General features: G+C 50.2%; 2 protein-coding genes across 4 annotated transcripts in view; one reads left to right on the forward strand and one right to left on the reverse strand.

Annotated features, from left to right (window-relative positions):
* NTN1 (netrin 1) overlaps positions 1 to 27,425 on the reverse strand; it is a 206,965-nt gene that overhangs the window by 40,794 nt on the left and 138,746 nt on the right. For all 3 annotated transcript variants that reach the window (XM_043474285.1, XM_043474276.1, XM_043474289.1), the window contains exons 4-5: positions 19,475 to 19,624; positions 16,291 to 16,344 (exon numbers count right to left, since the gene is read on the reverse strand). In XM_043474285.1, coding sequence (XP_043330220.1) covers positions 16,291 to 16,344; positions 19,475 to 19,624 — 204 coding nt within the window. The remainder of the gene's footprint in view (positions 1 to 16,290; positions 16,345 to 19,474; positions 19,625 to 27,425) is intronic.
* On the forward strand, positions 8,298 to 8,718 carry LOC122445295 (transcription and mRNA export factor ENY2-like). The gene has a single exon (XM_043474340.1). The coding sequence runs from the start codon at positions 8,313 to 8,315 to the stop codon at positions 8,616 to 8,618; it is 306 nt and encodes a 101-aa protein (XP_043330275.1). The 5' UTR covers positions 8,298 to 8,312; the 3' UTR covers positions 8,619 to 8,718.

A 27,425-nucleotide genomic window follows, 5' to 3' on the forward strand; every position in this document is an offset into this window, starting at 1 on the left:
TAGTTGCAGTGAATGGGGGCTACTCCTCATGGGGTGCACAGGCTTCCCAGGCTTCAGTAGTTGTGGCATAGGGACTTAGTTGCCCTGTGGCATCTGGAATATTCCTGGACCAGGGATCAAACCCCTGTCCCTTGCATTGGCAGGCAGATTCTTAACCACTGGACCACCAGCAAAGTCCAAGTCTGGAGTAGATTGAAACCTGGCAGGGTATTTAAGAAATCAGAGGGACCACTTCTGGGGTTGGTGGGGTAGGGGGAGGCTTTACTAACTTCAGTAGCAAGAGAGGTTTCACAGGGGACAAACCCAAGAGCAAGCAGAGAGGGGACCGACTATGATGCCTGATACCAGAGCCCAGCCCCCGGCCACTACAGGAATCCCAAGGGAGGTTCCAGGCACAGCTCTGTGCAGGGGCCGCCCCTTGGGGTGAGGGTGGGGGTGTCTCAGCCTCCGCCCCACCTCAGCCAGCTCTGCAGCCTGCACGCCCCCAACCCCCCAGCCTCAGCAACAAGGACCCTGTGACATCCGCGTGACACAGGGGCGGGCCCCGGGGATTCCAAGCCTCTCTCTCACTGACACCTGTCACTTGTCCCATCCCCACCAGCCACCCCCCTTGAGTCGCCAGTGGGAAGAGCCCCCAGAAAGGCTGAATATTCCACCCCCACGTGCTCCCCTGGCCTCTCGGGGCTCATCCCTTTATCTTCCTCCAAGGCTGGTGGCAGCTCCACCTGCAAAGGCCTGGCCAAAGAGGAACAATGAGGGTCCCGAAACCCCCCAGGCCAAGGGGCTTCTTTTGTGCTCCCCAGGGTGACTGAGGCCCCCGGTGGTGGGATGGGGGCGGCGCGATCTCCCAGCCCTGCTCACCCCAGCCTGACCTCTGCCCTCGGCCCTTTGTGCAAGCCCTAAAAAGGGGGGAAAGGGAGGGGGAGGAGATGGAGGGAAAGTGAAGGAATAAGGAAGGTGGCAGAGAAGAGAGGCAGAGACAAAGGCAGAGAAAAGTCTCAGAGACAGACTGACAGAGAAAGTCTGTCAAGCAGGCTGACCGCCTCTGCTGGCCAAAAGGACGCAAGAAGTAAGTTGAGCCGTGTGAATTGCCACTTCTGTGGGTCACAAATGCTCAAAGAAAATGGCAATTCCATTCGGTCCAACCTAACACATACAGATCGGTCTGGTCTCCAGCCAGGGCAAGAGGAGTGGGCGGGTGCTGCTGGAGAGAAAGGGGCCTCAGGGCCTCTGCTTCCTTTCCCAGAGTGTTTTAGGGAACGGCACTGATGTCTGGAAATCTGGGCTTAACCAGAACCCGGCAGTTCTTAACCAGAAGCTGTTCTGCCACCAGAGGATACTGGATGGTCACAACCGTTCAGAGATGCTGAACCAAACGGGAAATGCAGGGGACAGCCCCACACCCAAGAATTCTCCAGCCCCGCTTGGCACCTGAAGCCACTGATGAACAGCTTTTAGCTCCAGCCCTCAGCTCCCATCACAGAGGGAAGTGACAAGGATTTATGATGGTGGCTGGCTCCCTTGTCCCTTCAGCTGTGCAGGTGCCCATTCCTCAGGGACACGCCTGAAGGAAGCTCAGAGCTCTCACCCCACCCCTGTCCCCAAAGCCCACGACCCTATGGCCAGATGTGGCCATGCCCCTTAAGATCATGAAGTTAACAATGATGACAGGTAACACGCAGGTAGCACTTTTCATTTGACATGGCACTTCACACACATTCTACCCTCAAAAACAGAACGCTGATGCACTTCTAAATATAATACTTTTTGTGTAGCATATGATTGCATAATGTTGTAATCATTAAACCACTGAGTAGACCAGCTGTAAAAGACATTTGGGGGAGAACCAAGAAAGCTGGAAGGTGGACTGGGAATCAGATGATATTAAAGAATTATTGTTACTTTTGTTAGGTGTAATAAAACTATTGAGAAGATGTAAGAAATGTTCTTTTTCAGAAGGAGGGGTTCTGAAATATAAAGGGGTGAAATGTCATAATGTCTAAGCTTTTCTCGGAACATCTTTTGGCAAAAAAAAAAAATCATTGAAGCAAATGGGGCATGATGTTAAGTGTTAAATCAATGTGATGGGAACATGGAAGTCTAACTCTGTTCTGGCCACTGCTCCGAGATTTTTCATCATAAAAATTTTAACAATCAGTTAAATCACATTAATTCAAAATACAGTAGTACATAGTAAAGCTCAGAACTTTGGATAAATTTCATATTTGGTTGGGCTAAAATTCACCATGGAAAAAGGATCAGGCAAACACTTGCCTATGTGAGCATAGCATTACCTATGATTTCCGAAATCACAGCTACCTGATTTCCAAAAACTTCATTTTAGAGACTCCCTTGGTGGTCCAGTAACGGTTGAGGATCCATCTTACAATGGAAGGGACTGCATTCAATCCCTGGTCACAGAAGTAAGACTCCAGATGCCCTGGGGCAACTAAGCCCGCCTGCTACAACTACTGAGCCTGCGCACCACAACTAAGACCCGATGTGCCCAAATAAATAAATATTATAAAAGGAAGAAAAAGAGAAAAACTTCACTTTCTAAAGCTTCATGCATGTGCGTGCGTGCTCAGTTATGTCTGTGCAACACCATGGGCTGCAGCCCCCCAGGCTCCTGGGTCCATGGGATTTTCCAGGGAAGAACACAGGAGTGGGTTGCCATTTCCTACTCCAGGGGTCTTTCTGACCCAGGGATCAAATCTGAGTTTCCTGCATTGGCAGGCAGATTCTTTACCACTGAGCCACCTAGGAAGTCCCGTTCTAAACCCTCAGCTGCATCTGTTTCAATTTGACGAGTAACTAAGAAATCACCAGCAGCACCCTGCCTCAGTACTTCTGGAGAGAGCACGTGGATGCTATCTTGCGAAAATACACCCACCTTCTCAACCTCGGCACTCCTATCAGCTTTTGGGGCTGGAGAATCCACCGAAGAGGGGGCTGTCCTGTGTGATACAGGATGTCCAGCAGCATCCCTGGCCCCAACCCACTAGATGCCAGTACCACTCCCCTACTGACAACCAAAAATGTCTCCAGTAATGTCCAAATATCCCCTGGGGGCGAAACAGTCCCAGGCTGGGAACTATGTGAATATATGAGCACAAGCGAAATAATTTCTCTGAAATGCTGTGTAAGCAAGTCTTTTCACCAATCCAAGTTGACCCTCTGCATGTAATTAGATGTGTAACCTACTTTAGCGGGTATACTATATCATCTTTTCATTTCATATTCAAATATTCTCCTACAAGTATCTCCAACGAGAATACAAATATTCTCGTACATAACTGTACGAATATTTCATAACGGAGTCACTAAAACACTACTGAAAGACATTTGGTCCTTGTAGCTAAGTCTTGCCACACATCACTACTTCCTTAGGCTAAACTCCTACGAGGGAAAGGATGGGGTCAAAAATACATTTTGATATATGATGCTAAATCACCCTTCATAAAAGTGGTACCAAGTTACCTTCCCATCACCAGAGCAGGTGAGTGCCTGTTTCCCTAACTCTTTTAACATTAGGAATTACTTTTTGTTTACTAGTGTCAATTTAATAAGGTTTTTTAAATGGTATTCTTTTTTCAGTATTTATTTGTTTGGCTGTGCCAGGTCTCTTAGTTGCAGCATGTGGGATCTAGTTTCTTGACCAGGGATCTAACCCAGGCCCCATGCATTGGGAGCTCGAAATCTTAGCCACTGGACCACCAGGAAAGTCCCTAAAATGTATTCTGGCTAATATTATTTCTTTATTAAGCAAATACTTGTTAAATAAAAATATTTATTAACTAAAGTGTAATACTTCAGATACAACAAACTGTGGAAAATTCTTAAAGAGATGGGAATACAAGACCACCTTTCCTGCCTCCTGAGAAATTTGTATGCAGGTAAAGAAGCAACAGCTAGAACTGGACATGGAACAACGGACTGGTTCCAAATTGGGAAAGGAGTACATCAAAGCTGTATATTGTCACCCTGCTTATTTAACTTATATGCATCATGTGAAATGCTGGGCAGGATGAAGCACAAGCTGGAATCAAGATTGCCAGGAGAAATATCAGTAACCTCAGATATACAGATGACACCACCCTTATGGCAGAAAGCAAAGAGGGACTGAAGTCTCTTGATGAAAGTGAAAGAGGAGAGTGAAAAAGCCGGTTTAAAACTCAACATTCAAAAAACGAAGATCATGGCATCCAGTCCCATGACTTCATGGCAAACATATGGGGAAACAGTAGAAACAGTGACAGACTTTATTCTGGGGGGGCTCCAAAATCACTGCAGATGGTGATTGCAGCCATGAAATTAAAAGACGCTTACTCCTTGGAAGAAAAGCTATGACCAACCTAGACAGCATATTAAAAAAAAAAAAAAAGCAGAAACACTACTTTGCAAACAAAGGTTCATCTAATCAAAGCTATTGTCTTTCCAGCAGTTATGTATGGATGTGAGAGTTGGATCAAAAAGAAAGCTGAGCGTTGAGGAATTGATGCTTTTGAACTATGGTGTTGGAGAAGACTCTTGAGAATCCCTTGAACTGCAAGGAGATCTAACCAGTCCCCCTAAAGGAAATCAGTCCTGATTTCATATTCATTGGAAGGACTGATGCTGAAGCTCCAATACTTTGGCCACCTGATGCGAAGAACCGACTCCTTGGAAAAGACTCTGATGCTGGGAAAGATTGAAGGCAGGAGGAGAAGGGGACAACAGAGGATGGGATGATTGGATAGCATCATTGACTCAATGGACATGAATTTGAGCAAGCTCCAGGAGTTGGTGATGGACAGGGAGGCCTGGCATACTGCAGTCCACGGGGTTGCAAAGAGTCGGACACGACTGATCAACTGAACTGAGCTCTTCAGATACTTATTGCCATTTGAATAAACTCTCTGAATTTCTAGTTCATTTTTTCAGCTCAATTTTGTATTAGGATCTCTTTTTTGGTGACTTGAAAAAGCTATTTACTGAGGATATTAGTCTTTTGTCATTCACGTTAAAAACTGATGTTTCTCAGCTTTTCGTTTGCCTTATGTTGGTTAGAGATTTCTGAGGTACAGATGTTTTCTATTTTTATCTACTTAAAATCTTTCCCTTTATGATTTCTGACTTTTGTATATCAAAGAAGCCTTCTTTAGTCAAAGATTACATAATACTAACAATGCTTTATCCTAGAATTTTTAAGATTTTAAAAATAAATTTCATCCACTGGAATTTATGTGGGTTCACAGCATGAAGCAGAAATTTAACTTTATTATTATTTAGAAATAAACAGCCAGTTTTCCCAGCACCATTTACTGACCGATTCATCCTTTTCCTCACTGATTTATAATCACAGCTTGATCATATACAAGTTCTTATGTTTATATTCAAGTCTATTTCTGGACTTTCTACTCAGTTTTTGTGATTTCTGTTCCTATGCCAGGATGACACTAAAGAAAATATCCTGTTTACAATATTCAAAAAATCTGGTAGGACAAGCACCTGTCATCACTCTTCTTTTTTAAAACACTCATGGCTATTCTCACTCATTAATTTTCCTACCTGAACTTAAGAATCACATTCTATCCAGTTGGAATTTTGGCTAGAATGATGCTAAACTTATAGATTTCAGGGAGAACTGACATTTTACAGTATTGAGTCTTGCCCTCCCAGAACATGGTACGATCTTCCAGTTTTTTCTTTAGTGTCCCTTGGGAAATAACCTCTTTTTTATTTCTTTTTAAAAAATTTTTAAGTTCAATTTTTATTTTTGGTCACACTGCACTGCATGTGGGATCTTAGTTCCCTGACAAGGGATTGAACCCAGGTCCTTGGCAGTGAAAAGGCAGAGTCCTAACCACTGGACCATGGGCAAATTTCCAGTTTTACCCTCTTTTTTTAAAAAAAAATATATACTCTGTATTTTTACTGCTACTTTTATTGCTGTGTATTTGATATTTTCGTTGCTATTCTAATTGGGAGATTGTTTCCATTATCATTAAAAAAAAAAAAGGTATATTTAGTAAACAGTTTCTACAGGCCATTATATGCTTTTCACTGGCTCTGACACAGTTTGTAACTAGGTATCGCTGATATAAGAAAAGTTACTGACCTTTGCATGTTAATTCTGTAATGGCTTCCCTGGGTTAGTCTTAGCAGTTTTAACAATTTTCAGCTGACTCTCTGCAGACACTTTCTAGGACACAGGCTGTGAGGAAGTCACCAAGGCCCTGCCCACCCCGACTCCCATCCTATAAGCTGATCCACATGCCCGTCTCACTCAGCTGCCTTGTGACCAAAGGGACAGGTCACTGCTAAGTGGTTCTCCCAAGCCCAGACCCTGTGGCCTCAGGCACGCCAGCCACCCCAGCGCCCCACACTGACCAACCACACTCCCAAGGGGCACTTTAACTGGCACCTGTGGGAGAAAGTGGCTTTTAACTGGCTGCACCTCCATCTCGACCTTGATTTAAGGTCCCCTGTAGACACACAAGACCAGGAGCTGACTGTGGCTCAGATCGTGAACTCCTTATTGCCAAATTCAGACTAAAACTGAAGAAAGTAGGGAAAATCACTAGACCATTCAGGTATGACCTAAATCAAATCCCTTATGACTATACAGTGGAAGTGAGAAATAGATTTAAGGGACTAGATCTGATAGACAGAGAGCCTGATGAACTATGGACGGAGGTTCGTGACACTGTACAGGAGACAGGGAACAAGACCATCCCCATGGAAAAGAAATGCAAAAAGGCAAAATGGTTGTCTGAGGCGGCCTTACAAATAGCTGTGAGAAGAAGAGAAGCGAAGAGCAAAGGAGAAAAGGAAAGATATTCCCATTTGAACGCAGAGTTCCAAAGAATAGCCAGGAGAGATAAGAAAGCCTTCCTCAGTGATCAATGCAAAAAAATAGAGGAAAAACAACAGAATGGGAAAGAGTAGAGATCTCTTCAAGAAAATTAGAGATACCAAGGGAACATTTCAGGCAAAGATGGGTTCGATAAAGGACAGAAATGGTATGGACCTAACAGAAGCAGAAGATATTAAGAAGAGGTGGCAAGAATACACAGAAGAACTGTACAAAAAAGATCTTCATGACCCAGATAATCACAATGGTGTGATCACTGACCTAGAGCCAGACATCCTGGAATGTGAAGTCAGGTGGGCCTCAGAAAGCATCACTATGAACAAAGCTAGTGGATGTGATGGAATTCCAGTTGAGCTATTTCAAATCCTGAAAGATGATGCTGTGAAAGTGCTGCACTCAATATGCCAGCAAATTTGGAAACCTCAGCAGTGGCCACAGGACTGGAAAAGGTCCGTTTTCATTCCAATTACAAAGAAAGGCAATGCCAAAGAATGCTCAAACTACCGCACAATTGCACTCATCTCACACGCTAGCAAAGTAATGCTCAAAATTCTCCAAGCCAGGCTTTAGCAATACGTGGACCGAGAACTTCCAGATGTTCAAGCTGGTTTTAGAAAAGGCAGAGGAACCAGAGATCAAATTGCCGATATCCACTGGATCATCGAAAAAGCAAGAGAGTTCCAGAAAAACATCTATTTCTGCTTTACTGACTACACCAAAGCCTTCGACTGTGTGGATCACAATAAACTGTGGAAAATTCTGAAAGAGATGGGAATACCAGACCACCTGACCTGCCTCTTGAGAAACCTGTATGCAGATCAGGTAGTAACAGTTAGAACTGGACATGGAACAACAGACTGGTTCCAAATAGGAAAAGGAGTATGTCAAGGCTGTATATTGTCACCCTGTTTATTTAACTTATATGCAGAGACATCATGGGAAATGCTGGGTTGGTAGAAGCACAAGCTGGAATCAAGACTGCTGCGAGAAATATCAATAACTTCAGATATGCAGATGACACTAACCTTATGGCAGAGAGTGAAGAGGAACTAAAAAGCCTCTTGATGAAAGTGAAAGAGGAGAGTGAAAAAGTTGGCTTAAAGATTAACATTCAGAAAACTAAGATCATGGCATCTGGTCCCATCACCTCATGGGAAACAGATGGGGAGACAGTGGAAACAGTGTCAGACTATTTTTCTGGGCTCCAAAATCACTGCAGATGGTGACTGCAGCCATGAAGTTAAAAGACACTTACTCCTTGGAAGGAAAGTTACGACCAACCTGGGCAGCATATTAAAAAGCAGAGACATGGGAAATGCGTGTGCTAGCTTTCTGTGTGCTTAGATGCCCGAGCTACTGAGGGTCTAGGTCCGGGCAGCCGAAGAGTGTGGTAGGTAACGGTCGTCCCCGCAAGGGTCATTTCGTCGCTGGGAAGGGATGGCCCTCGCCTGCGGTGATGGTGGTTAGCAAGATGAACAAAGATGCGCAGATGAGAGCAACGATTAACCAGAAGTTGATAGAAACTGGAGAAAGAGAACGCCTCAAAGAGTTGCTGAGAGCTAAATTAATTGAATGTGGCTGGAAGGATCAGTTGAAGGCACACTGTAAAGAGGTAATTAAAGAAAAGGGACTAGAACACGTTACTGTTGATGACTTGGTGGCTGAAATCACACCAAAAGGCAGAGCCCTGGTACCTGACAGTGTAAAGAAGGAACTCCTACAAAGAATAAGAACATTCCTTGCTCAGCATGCCAGCCTTTAAGATTGAATTAGATTGCGTTGTTTCGTGGTTTTATTTCTAAAGTAAAACTTGCCATAAATTAGGAATCGACTTCCCAAAATAAAATCCTTTTTTGTATGATGGTAAAAAAAAAATAAAAATAAAAATAAAAAAATAAAATAAAATAAAAAGCAGAGACATTACTTTGCCAACAAAGGTCCATCTAGTCAAAGCTACAGTTTTTCCAGTGGTCATGTATGGATGTGAGAGTTGGACTGTGAAGAAAGCTGAGCACCAAAAAATTGATGCTTTTGAACTATGGCGTTGGAGAAGACTCTTGAGAGTCCCTTGGACTGCAAGGAGATCCAACCAGTCCATCCTAAAGGAGATCAGTCCTGGGTGTTCATTGGAAGGACTGATGCTGAAGCTGAAACTCCAGTACTTTGGCCACCTCATGAGAAGAGCTGACTCATTGGAAAAGACCCTGATGCTGGGAGGGATTGGGGGCAGGAGGAGAAGGGGATGACAGAGGATGAGATGGCTGAATGGCATCACTGATTCGATGGGCGTGAGTTTGAGTCAACTCCGGGAGTTGGTGATGGACAGGGAGGCCTGGCATGCTGCAATTCATGGGGTCGCAAAGAGTTGGACACAACTGAGCGACTGAACTGAACTGTGGACACACAAGTTTGTCTTCTCTCTTGGTAGCATGTTACCACAAGGTCATGTGTATGTGGCTACATGTGTTCATATATATATATATATATATTCATATATACGTGTTTATATATTTTTAAAAAAAATTTTTAATTACCCTACACTGGCCAACTAGCATGGCTACAGAGAGGTCAAATGACATGGAGGTTAATGCCACTCACAGGGACTCCCCTGGTGGTCCAGCGGTTAAGAACCCACCTGCAGAAGCAGGCAACACCAGTCCAATCCTTGGTCCAGGAGGACCCCACACGCCACAGGGCAACTAAGCCCAGGCGCCACAACCACTGAGCCCTCACTCTAGAGCCCACGAGATGCAACCACTGAAGCCCGCACACCCTAGAGCCCATGCTCCACAAGAAGAGAAGACGCCGCAAAGTGAAGCCCGAGCCCCGTGACGAGTAGCTCCACTCACTGCAACTAGAGAAAGCCCAAGGCATCAATGAAGACCCAGCACAGCCGTAAATACCACCACTCACAGACCTTGAGGCTGGAATCTCAGCTCGCTGACCTCTCTGAGCCTCAGTTTCTCCTACGTAAAATGGGGTAATAACAGTACTTACTTCACCTAGGTAAATGAGGTGATTAAACGGCCAAGATTTGGGAAGACTGCTGAGCACGGAGCAGGCATTCTATAAATGTCATCTCCTTCTCTTAGCCAGAATTGCTTTATCTTCACTCCTGAGTCTGGACCAACCTCTTCAAGGGGCAATACTTATCTGATGGCCATTTACTCAAATGGCTGATCCTGGACAGCCCTACATCCTGTTTCACTCCATCTCTTGAAATCCAATTAGCAATCAATTAACAGACCTTGTCCTTACAAGTAGCCAGAGCTGCTTACAGGTGATTGTGGTCGGGGATCCCAACTCCCCACTCCCGCCCCCACAAACTCACAGGTCCCTTTCTCCTATACCAGGAGTAACAATGGCTCCCTTACTGGGACCCAGGGAACCACATCCTTCTCAGACAACCCTAAAAGGAGAAAAGGACGCGGGCTGTGCGGGCAGATCTTTTCAACATAACACTAAGCCACACAGCCACTGCTGTACGTCCAGAAGGTCACAGAGGATGTCCACCATTTTCCCCGTGTTGGTTGAGCTATTTCTGCTTGGGGATGAAGTGGGGAGGTACTAAGAAGCCCCCCAACCTCAGAAGTCTCCCAGTGAACAAGGGGTCAGGAAGGCAAGCATGTTCCCCCACTGCTGCCTGAGCCCCAGCACCCCATCCCCAGGGCTCCGGCTCTCCAGTCAGCCCACCCCAAACAAACCAGATCCACTGCACCCTTGCACTCTGACCTCAAAAATTCAACTTAAAAAAAAAAAACCTCTGGTAAGAACTTCCCTGGGAGTCCAGTGGCTAAGACTCCATGCTCCAAATGCAGGGGGCTTGGGTTCGATCCCTGGTCAGGGAACTAGATCCCACATGTTGCAACTAAGAGTTCACATAGCCGTGACTAAAGAGCAAAGACCCTGCATGTCGCAACCAAGACCTGGCACAAACAAAAAAAAATTTTTTTAATTGTGATAAAGCACACATACAATTTACCATTTTTAAATGTACAATTCAGTGGCATTAAGTACATTCACAGTGTTACTCATCACCACTCTCTAGTTCCAGAATCTTCCATCACCCCAAAAGGAATTCCTGCACCCATCAGTCACTCACTCCCCATCTCTCCCTGCTCCCACTCCATGGCAACCACAAATCTACTTTTTATCCCTGGATTTGCTTACTCTGGGCATTTTGTATAAACAGAATCATAGACTGTGTGGCCTTTTTAGTCTGGTTTCTTTCACTCAGCATAGTATTTTCAAGGTTTTAGCATTTAAATTCTAGCATTCAAGGTACTAGCATTCATACTTTCTTCTAGTATTTTCAACAGGTCTAGCTCATGCTGGTACTCCATCCCTTTTTATGGCTGCATGATATTCCATCATATGGACACAACACATGGAGTTTACCGGCTCTGCCACTTGTCCCAGTAAACAGCCATTGGGCTGTTTCCACCTTTTGGCTATTGTGAAGTCAAGCCCTTTAACTGGTTTCCAGTCTTTAAGAAGGTCTTATGGTCTGTGAGGAGGCCACCTGGCTTCTGTCTTGGGCAGCCCCACCTGCTTCCAATCAAGGTCTTCCCAAGAGCCCTCCCTCTGGCTGACTCTCTGCACCCGTCCTCAAGTAAACCCACACTCCTGGTGAGGAATGGAGAGACTTTAGCCCAGCTCAGCCCCTCCCTCCATCATCTTGTTGTTTAGTCACTAATTTGTGTCTGACTCTCCTGCGAACCCAAGGACTGTAGCTCCCAGGCTCCTCTGTCCATGGGATTCTCCAGGCAAGAATACTGGAGTGGGTTGCCACTTCCTTCTCCAGAGGATCTTCCTGACCCAGGGATCAACACCCCGCCCCTCCACCTCCTGCATCAGCAGGCGGATTCTTTACCACTGAGCCACCAGGGAAGCATCTGTATTTTCCATGGCATTCCATTGCCTTTTTTTTTTTTTTTTACTGAGCACTTATAAGCCCACTGTCGAACCAGAGTCTTTACCCCGATCATCTCATTTAGTCCCCACAATAACCATACTCAACAGTGTTATCACTACCCAATTTCACAGCAGAGGAAATAAGCTCAGGCAAAACTCCCAATTCGGTGCCCTTCACCCCCCCATCCCACCCCACCCCCACCCAAACACCAGCCAATGCCGCGTTCAAGTCTTAACCCCTCCCCTGGAAAACCAAAGTCTAAAGTGAGAATAATCCAACCCTATCCAGCTACAGGTCTAGAAAAACCAAATTGTCTTCCAGGAAAAAACAGAGGTGCTGCTGGGTCACCAGAGGTGACATCTCTAAGCCCACCCCTACCCCTCACACACACACCCCCTTAAACACCCCCACACCTGGGAGCACCTGAGTTGGGGGGGTTGCTGGCTCATGTAGATTCAGCTGTCTGGCTCCCATGAAGGGCTGCTGGGGGTGGGGGGCCTTGGAAGTTACCTCTACCCCCAGGCTGGGCCGCTGGAGCAGTTGGCAGCGGGCACCATGTGGGGCCCCAAAAGGGGTAAGTGCAGCTGGGCTGCAGGGAGGACCCAAGACCAGCTGGGAGGTGGTGGGGGCCCAGGCGTTGGTTGTTCGCTCTCCTACCTCCATCCAGGGTCCAGCTTCCACTCGGACGACAGCCATGTCCCTTCAGACCCAGAGGCCAGCCCAAGCCAACAGCGCCTGGCCTTCTCAGAGGCCGCCCTGCCTCTCTCTGGTTTTCTGGTTCCCAAGGCATCTACATTCTATTTCCAGTGGGGAGGCTCACCTGGGCTTGGTTTACACCAGGGAGAGCAGCAAAGGCTAGAAATCAGGCTGCACCTCCAGCCAGGTGTTAACTATTTACCTGAACCCTCTGCCCACGGGGGCCTGCGAGGCTCGTGGGAGCAGCAGATCACCAGAGTGAGCAGGTGTTAGACACGGAAGAAGAAAGCTTAGCAGTTCATTCCTCCCAGGAGACGCAGGGCAGGGAGGCCCAGGACCAGTGGTTCCATCCTTTCATCCTTCAAGGAGGCAGAAGACAGCAGTCTTTGCTCTGTTCAAGGCTTCACAGTCAATGCTGGATCAACCCCAGATCTCCTGGCTTTGCTACTGCTACTGCTAAGTCACTTCAGTTGTGTCCGACTCTGTACGACCCCACAGACAGCAGCCCACCAGGCTCCTCCGTCCATGGGATTTTCCAGGCAAGAGTATTGGAGTGGGCTGCCATTGCCTTCTCCATCCTGGCTTTGAGACAGCGCTTACTCCGCTAAACCCAGGGGCCTCTACAAACCAAACATGCAGATGGACCGATACCTTGGAGCTGATGCATGGTGAGGGGACGCAGGGGTAGAGGTCTCTACAACTACAAATCGGTGGGTTCAAAGTGGGTGGTCTTTATCTCCCTCCCAGCCCCAGGTCTCCCACAGGCACACGGTTACTTGCCTCCCTTCCCCCCAAAATGGGGTACCAGCTGGCTCAGCAAGCAGGTGGACAACATTCCCGGAGAGAACTGGCCCTTCAAGGGGATGGGTGAGTTCAGGGTGAGGTTATGTCCATCAGCTTTCAGGACAAATTCTAGGCTTTATTAATTCTCCTTCGTTCCGCAGGCAAAAGTAAACAAGCTTTTCTCAGGCAGCCCAGCATGGAGGCCTTCCCTATTCAAACACTGCAAGAATCGACAGGCTTGGATGGACTGAGCTCCCAGGCCCTGCTTCCCAGGGGGCCCCCTGGCCTCCTGCCCACAACTTCCCTCCTGCTGAGAAGAGGCAAGCAAGGCCTTTGTGGAGGCAGACCCCAGAGTCCCAGAGCCCATGATCCGGATCTGGCCCAAGCTCCCTGGGGAGAGCATGAGAGATCCTGGGCATCCGGAGACCCAGAGAAGGTCACAACGGGTCTGGCCAAGGACCCAGCATCTCAACAGCCATCACACCTGCTCACCTAGCCCCTTGGTGGAGGAAGCGCTCTGTTCAGGGTGTTTGTTGACTGTTTGCTTCCACTGAAATCATGTTTTCCAAGGTCCAGAAGAAAGAAAGGAAATAAACAGTAACAAAACTAAAAGGAATGAGAAAACTTAACTGAGAATTGGTAAAGTTTTTTCAAAGGAAGATGCTACAACTTAGTTGCCCAGGAATCTTTTGTCTGGTTGAGCTTTATACCAGCTTCTCGTGGCCTGTAGAGAAATCTCATGAGTTATTTTTTGCTTCTCCTCTATTCCATTTGCACATTTCTAATTTGGAAGGAAAAAGTCAAAAACCACCATGAGAAACCTAAAGTCAAGATTCCAAGGACCAGAAAAGTGGGAGACAAGAGTGAGAGAGCATGAAGATCTGCCTTGACCTTGGATGGGCTGTGTTCTCAGCCCGAGGAGCTCATCCTAGCGAGCTTTGCTGGGGCTCATGTCACAGCAAAAGCAAGAAGCAGGACTCCATGACCTGAAAGTGTCTTCTCACTTCTCAACTGCTCTGAAAGGGAAAGTTGCTCAAAGAGTCGTGTCTGACTCTTTGCGACCCCATGGACTATACAGTCCATGGAATTCTCCAGGCCAGAATGCTGGAGTGGGTAGCCTATCCCTTCTCCAGGGGCTCTTCCCGACCCAGGAATCAAACCGGAATCTCCTGCATCGCAGGAGGATTGTTTACCAACTGAGCTATCAGGGATGCCCAGGAGCTGGATGAACTGGGGTTGTCCCTCTGAATCTGTTTTTTATCAAAGAGTGCCCTCCCAGGCACCCATGATGCTGTTTCCTCCAGCCCCTTCCCAGCACAATTTCTCCTGTAAGTGTCCCTGAGACTCAACCAAAGGTGCTGAAGACCCAGCAACCTAAGTCCACTATGTGTTTGGTTCTCCCCAGTGAGGCCTCCAGCACTCCCTGAAATTTTCTGTCCTTTCCTCTTTGAGGGCCATTTGGTGACTATGAATATCCAAGTCCTGAATCCATTTTCTCAAGTTCCCAGGGACTGGCCGACACTCCAAACAATCCAGTCTATTCTAAAGCATTCAGGTGACCACGTGGGTACCCAGGCCTCCCCCACAGGCCAGCCAGGAGAGGAGCAAAGGGGGCCCCCGAGTTGGCTTTGATGTCCCCTGGGGGCCCCACTGTCACCATTCCTGCCCCCCATGCCCATTCCTACTCCAAGTTGTTTTAGTCACTAAGTCATATCCAACTCTTTTGAGACCCCACGGACTACAGCCTGCCAGGCTCCTCTGTCCGTGGGATTTCCCAGACAAGAATACTGGAGTCGGTTGCCATTTCCCTCTGCAGGGGAGCTTCCAGACCCAGGGACTGAACCCGTGCGTCCTGGGCCTCCTGCACTGGCAGGCGAATTCTCTACCACTGAGCCACCTGGAAAGCTCCCTATTCCAAGTACCAGGACACAAAAGCCCCATGTGACCCCAGGCCCACGGCACTGGGTACAGCCTGACCTGCTTTCCACCCGGTGCCCCCTCCAGCCAGGCTCTGAGTCCTCTCTGTGCCCAAAGCCAGGGTTGGGTAACCCTTCTTGTACCAAGGATTGGTGATGTCCATGGGTCCTTTCTCATAGTAATATTTCTAAATGCAGAAATAAAATCCACAGGACTACAAAGGAAACTAATCAATACTGAAATACACTTACCCAAATATTTTCAAAACCCCAGATTTATGGCACAGTGATGTAATGTATGTGTTTCTTTATTAATGATTATAAATCAAGATCCCACAGCGGGGCTGGTAACTTTCATCATTTTTAAGCAATTAGCAAGCATAAATAATATTTCATGATACCTGCACCAACTCTAACATGATGTGGAAATGGCTGGGATTTCTGCAGGTGGCCAAATCTCCGATGTTGCTGACCCAGCTGTGGTTTGTGGTCCACCTTTGCAATGGAGGAAACTTTCTTTTTTTTTGGGCCACACAGCATGCGAGATTTTAGTTCCCATCCGGGGATAGAACCCATGTCCCCTGCAGTACAAGTGCAGAGTCCAAACCACTGGACCACCAGGGAAGTTCTTCTTTTTTTTTTTTTTCTTTTTGGAAACTCTTGATTTCGGTTAGAGGAAACGGACAATGAGAGCGAGTTTCTTCCTGTCCCGATTCACACCCCTCCTCATTCTGTTTGTGGACCCCAGTGCTCTAAGAATGTCCTTTCCATCCCCACCACCCATCTCCTTCCCTCTCTGCAAGAAGGAATTTACAGGCCCCTGCTTGGAAGACAGCTTCTTCCCCTCTGGCTGAGCAGGAGGACCGTGGCTTTGAGGGTCCCAGGCTTGGAAGAGAAGCTAGCCCAAGGCACTAATAAAGCCTCCTCCCCTTTATTCTTAGAAGGGACATCATCCCAGCAAAATGCCATGTGGCTCCATCTTGCTCAGTGCAGCCCAGGGGAACCACTGATACCAGCCCGCGCCCCAGTGGTGGTTCAGAGGAGTCTGGCCCCTCTAACCCCACCTCCCCAGCCCCCAGCGCACCCCACAGCAAAAGCAGGAAAGCAGCAAAGGGACCGCTTACCTTCGGGCTCCTCCACGCTGCTGGCTGCAGTGGTCGGCGGTGCCACAGGGATCTCTTTACGGGGTTCAAGATGGAGGGAAAGGGAAACGAGGTCAGAACATGTTATTTTTGACCTTAGAGAAGAAAGAGCACAGTGCAGATTCCTCCCAACGTCCCTGGGCCCTCCCTCCTGGTCCCACTCTTCACCCCGGGAGATGACAGTCAGGTACGAAGGGAAAGCCTGGTGTAGGGGCCAGGCCACCCTATTCTCGGCTGGAAGCCGCCCCTCCACCTGGCAGAGACTGGAGGAGGGGAAGGCAGGACTCTGCCTGCTCTGCTGTCTGTGTGCCATCTACTCGCCTGGGGCCGGGGACAGAGAGGGGTCCTTAGGTCCCCCTTCCTCATCCTCAACAGACTCTGAGCTCAGGCTGACCTTGACTCGTGGGTGGGGAAGGTGTCCATGGCAGGGGTGGCATGTGAGGGTGCTAGGGGGTGTCTTCCACATGCAGAGAGGGGCCTGCACTCTGGCCTAGGTTCCCACGGGCTCACACCTCAAGAGCTAAGGTGTCTTCTCAGCAGGGAGAACAGACTGACAATGTGGAAGATCACAGGGCCAGACAGAAGTGTGCTCTATTGGGACCATTCCTCTCCTACTGAGAACAGCAACGAGTTCCTACAAGCTCCGGTCCTGGGCTCAGAAAAGGTGAAGAGCTTCAGCCAGTCTCTAGGAAAGACCGAGATTTCACGGCTCCAGCTTCTCTTTCTAGCCGGGGCCAAACCACGAACCCAAACTCCCTGAGTGGCAGGGAGTCACCTCCCCTGCTGAGTGACCATATGAATGTGGGGTCACAGACACCTCCACAAACCCCGCTGGTTTTGGCCACCATCTGACTGCTAGGGGTTAAGATCTCCCTTGGACCCCCAGACTTTAGATCAGCTGCCACCTGGGCCCTGGGGGACTGTCAAGATGGAAAACTCGGGCCTGGGGGCAAACCTGAGGGTCGCCCGCAGAAGCCAGCTCTGCACCTTCAGAAGGAACAGGCAGAGGGCTCCCTCGATATGGAGCCGAAAGTCCACTCTCAAGTTGTTTTATCATTGACAGCAAGCTACAGGTGCCCTGTTACAGCAGCTCATTAAGAAGCTGGGCTCCCTCTGAGTCTTCATGAGCTTCTTGGTCCCAGCAGGAACATTCCAGAGGGAAATCCAGACAGCCCACCCTAATCCTGCAAGTCCAGGAAAGGGGCTGGGGCCAGTGGCCATGGAGGCACTCTGGCAGCCTGAGCCCCGCTCCTCAGGCCTGGCTCTGGGACTGAGCAGAGGGCCCCGTGGCTCCCAGAGCTGTGATCAAACAGACACAAGCGTCCAAGGTCCTGTCTGGACACCTGAAACCTGGTGCCAGCAGGAAGAGCTCACAGAAATCCCAGGAGGGAGATCCTGGGTCTCTAGGTGGTTGACAGTGACGCTCACCCCCAGCATCAGCCCGCCCTTTTCAACAGGAAGGGAAAAGGTACAGAGCGTGTTGAAAAGTGAGATGCTTTCCCATCTCCCAAGGTTTCCATCCCTAATTCTGAAACATCAGCTCCACTTCCAGGTCTTTCCCCTCAGGGATTTGAATGTTGCTTCCAGCCATTCTGGGAACTCGACAGCTCCCGACCCCCTCACAGGGAGATCTCGTTTGCTTCCCGTATGTTTTCACAAGCTCGGAGGGTGGGGCTGATCTCCTCCCAGCTTTCTAAAAACGTTCAGCTTTCTGGAGGGCTGGAAGAGAAAGATCCTCGCAAGCTGTGAGACCCGGACAATTAGACGTTGTGAAAACCATCTCAACCTGCTCCACCCTGGATGGACACAGGTTCAATTTCCCGTGGTTCAGATTTGCATTATCCTCTGTTACCACGGCAACATCTCCTGGTCATAAGATCTGCTGGAAGCCACGCAGCCAGGAGTGCCCTGGACGTGCGGCCACACTCAAGTCAGGTGGGTGAGGTGTGGGATGTCAAAGACTCCGGCCCAGTGTGTTGCGGGGGGGGAGCGGATTCCCCGCAAGATCCAGGGGTCCGCTCCAAGGACTCCAAGCAGCTGCCTGGCCCCCAGCCTCCTGCTCTGCTTCAGGTTGTTTGTTCCCAGACCCTGGTATCTGACCTGAGAAGCTGGTGCCCACCCAGAGCTACAGGACACTGAAAACCATAAAGCAGGGGTGGGCCGACTGCTCCAGCAAAGGACAAGCTAGGAAACATTTCGGGCCCTGCAGGTCACAGGGGCTCTGTCACCACTACTCGGTTCTGACGTCACAGCCCCAAAGTGGCCACAGGCCACGTGAACAAGTGAGCCCGGCTGGGTCCCATTAAACTTTATTTACAGACGCTGAACTTCCTTTCATATCATTTTCACAAGTCGTAAATTAGTAATCTTTTAATTTTTGTTTCAATCATTTTTAAAAGGTTTTTTTAAAAAAAAAAACCCAGCCAACCACACAAAACCAGGCAGTGAGCCAAATCCCCAGGCAGGGTGTGCTAAGCCCTGCTCCGGAGAGGCAGCCTCGTGCCTGGGGTCTGCCTCAGAGGCTGGGGTTCGCTCCTCCTTCGTCCTCCCTTCTGGGTTCAGGTCAGCCCTGTATTCAGAATCAAACAGGCTAAGGCCAGGGGCCAGTGCCCAGCCAGGCCCCTGGCGTCCACCAGGGCTAAACCTCTGCTCATGACACCTGTGCGGTTTTAACATGTTAAAACTCTCCCGAGCCAAGGCGCTGAGCCACTCCTGTTCCTTCCCCAAGTTCCAGCAACTAAGGGGCTGACCACTAGCCTGCAGGGGCCTCTGGAATCCTCAGAGACGCTGCCATCCTTCCTAAAGGCCGTGGGTGCCCAGCCCAGAGTCCGTTCTTTCTGCTCCGAATCTGCCGGGGCAGAGGGGCCTGGAATTCCCACAGCAGCAGCCCCTGATCCAGACCTCACTCCCAGCCCAGGCCCAGGGCCAAGGTGGATACGGGAAGAGGTGGATGTGCTTCCCCTGGCACCCCCACCCTGGGAGCAGGAGACTGTCAGAACAGAGCCATGGACAGGCTGGCTCTGCTGAGACTCCCATAGGCTTGGGGGTCTCACACAGGTCCCCACTGAGTGCAGAGATCCACCTCAATGAGAGCTACCCCCGCTGACCCCCAGACATGGGTGACCCTGAGCCCCGGCACGACCGGGAGGAGAGGCCCCCCGCGTACTTATGCAGGGGGCAATGGGTGAGCGGCTCTGCTGGTAGCCCTTGGCACAGCGGTTGCAGGTGATGCCGGTCACGCCGTCCTTGCAGGGACACTGGCCTGTGGTCTGGTTGCAGGTCTTGCCAGCAGCGCCCACAGGGTGGCAATCGCAGGCTGTGGGGGACACAAAACAGGGGGGGTGAAAGGGTGGGAGTGACCAGAGCCCACCCTCTTCCGAGGCCCTCCCCATCTAGCGGCAGTCCCCTCCCCCAGACCCCACCTTAGGGGAAGAGCTGAGCGGGGCGTGGGGAGCCAACCCACACACATTCCAGAAGCTCTGATCACTGACCACCTGCCTACCTGGAGACGGGAAATGAAAATCAGAATGGACCAACCAGAAAGGACAGTCCGGGCAGAGGAATCAAGTCAGGGTGCCCTTCTGAAGGTCCAGGAGGAACACTTCATAGCCAGTGGCTGAGTGGGAGGGCAGGAGTCAGATTTGGGGGTACACCTGCCCTTGACAGGCTGCTTTGTGCCCTCTTGCTCCTCTGCCCCCAGCCAGCTCCTAGCGCCCAGGCATCCTTGCTGACCTCTGAGTGGGAGGGACAGGGTTTGGGGCCGGATGGAGCCCTGGGGTTTGCCAGCTCAGAGGGAGTCAGCAAGGAGTGTCCCTTCCAGGGCTGCTGCCCCCACTCTGCTCTATCCACCCAACTGGACTGGCAGGCAGGCAGTCTGAGACTCAGGCTTCTGGATCACAAAACCCATCAACTGTAGCTCTAGGAAGAGTCATCTTAACTATCCTTCAGTTAAAAGCCGTGATGAAAAAAAAAAAAAAAAAAGCCCTGATGAAATTTAAAGACTTGGAGGTGAAGGAACCCCCCAGGGCCTTGCAGAAAAGGACTGGCCAAGCTGGGAAATGCCACGAGGCCCTGGTTCTCAGATCAAGGGCTGCTGCACCCCACACCCCTCCTCCAGGTTTGCAATGGGCTAAACAGCTGCAGTTGCCCACCCCGTCACACTGCACCCCAAGGTTCCCTCCCTATTTCCAGGACCCAGTGACAAAATGACCAGAGGAGTTTAAGGGGATATGCCCCCTATTATGGACTGAATGACTGCGTACCCCCTGCACATTCGTATGTTGAAAGCTAACCCCCAATGTGATGGCATTAGGAAGCAGAGCCTTTGGGAGGTAATCAGGTAGATGAGGTCATGTGGGTGGGACCCTCATGGTGCGATCAGCACCCTCAGAAGACGAGGAAGAGAGAAAGAGCTCTCGGTACGAGCACACAGCAAGAAGGTTGTTGTCAGAAAATCAGGAAGAACCTGCATCTGACACTAGATCAGCAGGCACCTCCATCCTGGGCTTCTCTGCCTCCAAAGTCCTGATAAGTATCTGTGGTTTAAGTCACCCCATCTACAGTGTTTGGCTACAGGGGACTAGCGTATCATGCTATAGGTACTCAGTTTGTCTGACTCTGTGTGGCCCCGTGGACTGTAGCCCAGCAGACTCCTTTGTCCATGGGATTCTCCAGGCAAACACACTAGAGTGGGTTGCCATGCCCTTCTGTAGGGGGTTTTCCCAACCCAGGGATTGAACCCACGTCTCTTACGTCTCCTGCATGAGCATGCAGGTTCTTTACCACTAGTGTCAGCTGGGAACTCGATGCCCATTAACTCCACGAGGCTTGAGCAAGAACTGCGGTATCTGCACACACAGGACACCTGCCTCCCTGGACCGAGGCAGTGGACTCAGCGTGGGCAGAGAAGGGGAGGCAGGAGGGAGGCCAATGCTCTCGCCCACTCCCCTGGGGTCTCCCTGGCCCTCCCCCCAGGGAAGAGGAGCCTGGAGAGGATGAGGAGTTGTCTGCAGGAGGGCGACCTGCGGCAAGTTCACTTGGTGCCAGAGCTGCTCTGTTTCTATTCCAAATGGGAAAAAAGTATCCAAGGGAATAAGTGAGAGCAGCGCTCCCCAAAGAGCTACCTCCCCAGCGGGTGCCGCTCAGCATGAGGGCGCCAGGCCGCGGGTGAAGACCCGGCCTCTCCCAGCTGGCCAGCCTCGGGCCCAGGAGGGGCTCAGGAGGAGAATTAGGAAGAGGAAGGCAGAGGGGCGAGGGTGCAGAAAGGACAGGAATGTGAGGAATTGCTTGTTGAAGTTGTGTCTGGACACGTGAGAGCTTCTGGAAACCCTGGGAGTACGGGTCTAGGGGAGGAGGGGGCATGGGGCAGGGTGCTCCAAGCCAGGTGAGGGGAGGGCAGGGGACAAGGTCTAGGGGAAGAAATGGAACTGTCCCAATCCCGCCCCTGTGCTGCCCACCGGTTAAACAGGAGACTCCGGCCCTGGTCCTTAGAGAAAGAAAGCCAAAGGGATTGTGCTGTATTCCCCAAAACCCGAAACACACCCAGACACACAAACACACACAGATTCCTACAACTCTCAGACACACAGGCGCACACAGCACCACAGGGGGCAAGGAGAGGATGAGGGCAGGCTGAGCTGGGAGGATATGGACGTGAGCGAGAAGAAGTCTTCTCCTTGGCAGGGGGTCTGGTTAAAGGGACAAAGTAAGAGCCTCCCGGATTCTTCCGAGAACAGGCTCTGGGTCAGAATGTCTTCTCCTGCAGGAAGCCCGGTTCGGTGACTCCCGTTTCCCTGGATGTCAGCCACTCCGCTCGGAGGAGGTCAGGCCCTTCCCCGGCAAGTCATCATCTGCACGCAGCAGGCAGAACCTGGCCCTGGGAAACAATCCACCAGAGAGTTTTTCCATGAAGAGGAAGGTGAGACTAGGAGGAAGCCCAAGGCCCTGAGAAGGCGGCCGGATCAGGTTTCTCATGAACACATGGGTTGGATGGTAGCCCGATGGCGCAGAGGAGAAGCCAGACTGTCCTTGCTTGGGGTCATCAGCCAGATACGAACAGCTTAGGACACACAGATGGTTTCAGATGGGTGTCAAGAGACCCAGGTCTGATCCTGCCCTGCCAGTAATGTGCTGTGACCCTGGGCTAGTGCCTCGCTCTCTCTGAGTCTCAGGTAGCTCATCTCTAAGACCAGAAGTTTATACGTGCACTAAAGTTGCTTCCAACTAAACAGGCTAACATCCAGGGCAGTGTCCTGGCCCCTGGGACCGTTACCCCCACTGCTGCAGTCCACTGCCATGTCCCAGCTCAGGGGACCAGGAACACGCTCCTGCTGCAAGGCATACCAGGCCCTCACTCCACACCCATGGGGCACCCTGTCCAACACCATGAACTGCTGCACTGGGCTGGACTCTCGTCTCTGAGATCTGTGTTGCCAGCTACGAGAAGTGCACGGGGGTTACTGAGGGTCCTCACAAAGCTGACCAGGAAGGCAGGCAGCCCTGATCCTCCTCTGCGGTGAGGCCCCTGTCCTGATGCCTGGCAACCCCGGATCTGTTCTCAGACCCTAGGGCTTTGCCTTTTCAGAATATCTTATTCTGGGATTTATGGACTGTAAAGTGCATGGAGGTGCAGGATGTATGGTGGATGGACTCATATGGCAGGTAATCTTTTGAAATTGGCCTCCTTTATGCTCAGGGTGTCTTCCCAGGTGGCGCTAGTGGTAAAGAACCGAGCTGCCAATGCAGGAGATGTAAGAGACATGGGTTTGTTCCATCCCTGGGTTCAGAAGATTCCCTGGAGCAGGAAATGGCAATCCATTCCAGTATTCTTGCCTGGAGAATTCCACGGACAGAGGAGCCTCAAGGGCTATGCTCCATAAGGTCGCAAAGAGTCAGACGCGACTGACGCAACTTATCGCACACACATGCCCAGTGCGTTTGCAATGCATCCGTGTTGCCAAGTCAGTCAACAGCGTGTCCATTTGCATCACTGAGTCAGATTTCACAGTACGCACGTACCACTGGTTGTTTGACCATTCACCCGCCAAAGCACAGTTGGGCTGTTTCCAGTTTTTGCCAGTTGTGAATAATGCTTTTATCAACATCCATGTGCTGTTTTTTGTGTGAACACAGATTTCATTTCTCTGGGATAAACATCAGGAGGGAGCATTGCTTGGTATTATGGCAGCTCTATGCTTCACTTCTCCCTGGGGGCTCAGCAGTGAAAAATCCACCTGCCAATGCAGGAGACACAGGTTCAATTCCTGGGTTGGGAAAATCTCCTGGAGAAGGAAATGGCAACCCACTCCAGTATTCTTGCCTGGGAAAATCCAAGGACAGAGAAGCCTGGATATCTACAGTCCATGGGGTCACAAAGAGTTGGGCACGACTTAGCAACTGAACAATAGGTGGGTGGTGGCATCTCGCCATGGTTCTAGTCTACATTTCCCTAATGCAGAAGAATGATGGTTGAGGTATTTATCCGCCATCCTTGTATCTTCACCAAGTATCTGTTCAAGTATTCTGCCCATTTCTAGCTGAGTGGTTGGTATTGCCCTATTGTGCAGTTTTGAGAGTTCTCCACATAAGCTGGATTCAAGTCCTTGGTAGGATATGGGATGCACAAATACTTCTCCCTGTCTGCTCCTTCACAGCAGAAGCTTCTTACGAGGCAAGCCATGAGCATCAGTCTGGTCACTGATCCTTAGCCTTCCTGGTGGCTTCCGTGGCTCTCAGAACTGGCCCCTTCCTTTACCTCCCTTCTGACCCAGAGCCCTCCAGCCCTTTCCTGCTTTCAGGCATGGGTCCTGCTCCTCGGTGTCCCCATGGCTGTTTGCCCCTGAACCCCAGGTCTCATCTCAAAGTCCATCCCATCCTCAGACAGGTCCTCACGGGATGCCCTGCAAAGCAGCCCCCCCTCCCCACTGCCAGTTACACTATTTCCAGCTCATTTATTTCCTCCATGTAACTCACCACAATCTGTAACAATCCTCTGCTTACTTTTTCTTCTTTATCATCAACCTCCCTCCAGAACACAAGTTCCAGAGGAACCTGTCTGTGCTGGTCACCACTCGACCCCCAGTTCCCATGTGGGGCAGGAGATCCATGGACACGGGTTCAATCAATGCAAACGCTCAGGGCCACCGTGCCACCCACCCTGTGGGAAGAGGCTGTTTCATGGACCCTGAATCTGGAGGAGAGGAGGAGGGACACACAGGAAAGACCCTCCCCTCACATCTGAGATCACTGGCAACCGCAACAACGGACACTCCCCACTTCCAAATCCTCCGTGCTAATGAGGGACGAGAATAATTTAAATCCACAGGTAATCCGCAAACTTCATCTCAGCTGTTTGTCTGCTCCTCCTAGGCTCTGCTTTTCTTTCTCCCAGCAGTTGCTAAGGAGGCACAAAAGAAGACAGGGTTCAAGTTGCAGGCCTCTCTTTCCCCCGCCACTTTCGGATGAAGGTGCGGACAGCAGGAAGTGGAAGGGGGAGCCCTGGCATCCCAAACTGGGTTATTTAACCCTCCATGATCTATTAATAGTTAACTACAGTCTTCCTGCAGCTGATTTACAGGCAAAAGGTTCAGGTCCTACAGATGTGTGTGTGTGTGTGTGTGTATACAGATGTGTGTGTGTGTGTATACAGATGTGTGTGCGTGTGTACAGATGTGTGTGTATGTGTGTACAGATGTGTGTGTGTGTATACAGATGTGTGTGTGTACAGATGTGTGTGTATGTGTACAGATGTGTGTGTGTGTGTGTATAGATGGGTATGTGTGTGTGTGCGTGTTGTCTGCACACACTGGATGCACAGAGCCAGCAGGCAAGCAGGGGCTGGATGGTGGGGGAGGTGCCAGAGCACCCGGGTGACTGAGTGGGGACCAGCTCAGGCCTTGCATCCGACTTTCAGCCCGAGGGCCCTCAGATGCCGCGGGTCTTTCTTAGTGGCACCTTCAGAACTGCACCTGGACACACCCAACCCATCCCCATCTTGTCCGCTGAGACCCCCACCCCCAACCCTGGCTGCAGCTGCCAGGATCCCAGCTCTGCTGTTCCAGCTGTTCATCAGTTTTGCCCTCAATATTGAGGATGTGCAACAGCATTAGGGCAAATTCCTCAGGCCCTGTGCAGTCTGGTGGGAATCAACTTTCAGGTCTACATGAGGGTTGAGCCCCTCAAGTGAGAGGGGCCAGCTGTCCCAGGCACCATGCTCACGGAAAGAAGTAAGGCCTCGGGGAGCCTGAGCAATGGTCTCCATGTGGTGTGCACGCTGGCAGTAACGGTGGCTCTGGTTACTCAGTTTTCCTCTGCTTGTACCAGTGATTGTAACAGTTCCTGGTGTGGCGTGCACGCCCTGTGCCAGACACCTCCTCTACATCATCTCATTTAATCAACACTGTAACACTTGGGATGAGGGATTATTATTATTATTGTTGTTGTTTTTAAGTTGCTCAGTCATGTCCGACTCTTTGCTAACCCATGGACTGTAGCACACCAGGCTTCCCTGTTCTTCACTATCTCCCAGTGTTTGCTCAAACTCATGTCAATTGCATTGATGATGCCATCCAACTATCTCATCCTCTGTTGTCCCCTTCTTCTCCTGCCCTCAATCTTTCCCAGCATCAAGGTCTTTTCCAATGAATCGGTTCTTCGCATCAGGTGGCCAAAGTATTGGAGCTTCAGCATCAGTCCTTCTAATGAATATTCAGGGTTGATTTCCTTTAGGATTGATTAGTCTTGCTGTCCAAGGGACTCAAAAGTCTTGTCTAGCACAATTCGAAACCATCAATTCTTTGGTGCTCAGCCTTCTTTATGGTCCAACTCTCACATCCATACATGGCCACTGGAAAAACCATAGCCTTGACTAGATGGACCTTTGTTGCCAAAGTGATGTCTCTTCTCTAATATTATTTTAATATGTATTTATTTGGCTGTGCTGGGTCTTAGCTGCATTGCTCAGGATCTTGGATCTTCTCTGGCAGCATGCAGAATCTTTAGTGTCAGCATGTGAACTCTTAGTCTCAGCATGTGGGATCTAGATCCCTGACCTGGGATTTAACCTGGAACCCTGCATTGGGAGCAGGGAGTTTTACCCACTGGGCCACCAGGAAAGTTCCAAGAAGGGACTGTTATTATCCCCATTTTCAGATGGGAAAATTCCTAGCCTGGGGCTGGGGACCACCTGCAGCTCTTCTGGTAGCAGAAGCTCCTTCCCAAGTAATGTTCCTGTTAAGGGGGGCTGTGGGGGAGAAGCACAAACATCAGGAAGCTTTTCTGCTCAGACTGGGGTCCCCTGGGGGGCTACAGGCCCACTGTTGCCCACAGCTTCCGAGGACTCAGGCACATTCTCAGCGGCTTGCGATGAGCCACGGTGACTGTGGAGGGCGCAGGGCAATGGCGGCAAGAAACAGGCCGCTCTGAGCTGGGCGGGCGATGGATGCGGCGGGTAATTTCTCCGTTCTCATCACAATTCAGTTCACGGGAGACTCCCGGAATGTCTTTATCCATCACAGATGGTTTGAGGAGATGATAAATTAATATCGTTTAAAGGGAGGCCCGGCTGAAATGGTTAAATGGTAACGTCTTCTTTGCTGGCTCTAAAGAGAAAGAGCCCCCGAGTCCATAAAGAAGACAAATGGTAAACAAAACCGCCTATCCCTCTTGACAGATTCCAGGACGAGTATCACTCACACACCCTTCTGCAGAGAAAGGGGAGAAACTCATCTCGTCTGACTTTGTATAGGACAACAGCCCAGGCCATAATGAGGCCTTCCCAGGGCTGTGAAATCGCGCTGAATAGCAGAGAGTGCAGCCGCCTGCTCCCTGGGCATGTTGACTACAGCCCTTTGTATGCACTAGCGCTGCCAGCCCCCGTCTGGTTCCAAACTAGGGGAGGGGAGAAAGAACCCAACAAATTTGTTGCTATGAAACTTCCCTTGGGAGGATGGCATAATGATGCTTGGGACGGAATGCCCTTGCTCCAAGCTGTTCTTGTCTGGGTCCACCCCTGCTCTCAACTGAACAAGGTCAGGCGTCAGCCCATCACCAGCAGTGTATGGGTGGCCTCAGCCCCCTGCTTGGGGCTCCTCCCAGGCCCTGGGAAGTCAGGGGCTCAA

The sequence above is a fragment of the Cervus canadensis genome, chromosome 1 (genome assembly GCF_019320065.1).
Source record: "Cervus canadensis isolate Bull #8, Minnesota chromosome 1, ASM1932006v1, whole genome shotgun sequence".
Classification (NCBI taxonomy): Eukaryota; Metazoa; Chordata; class Mammalia; order Artiodactyla; family Cervidae; genus Cervus; species Cervus canadensis.

What these genes read in the sequence shown, in the direction of transcription:
- LOC122445295 (XM_043474340.1), top strand. Translation starts at nt 8,313, where the DNA reads ATGGTGGTTAGCAAGATGAACAAAGATGCGCAGATGAGAGCAACGATT.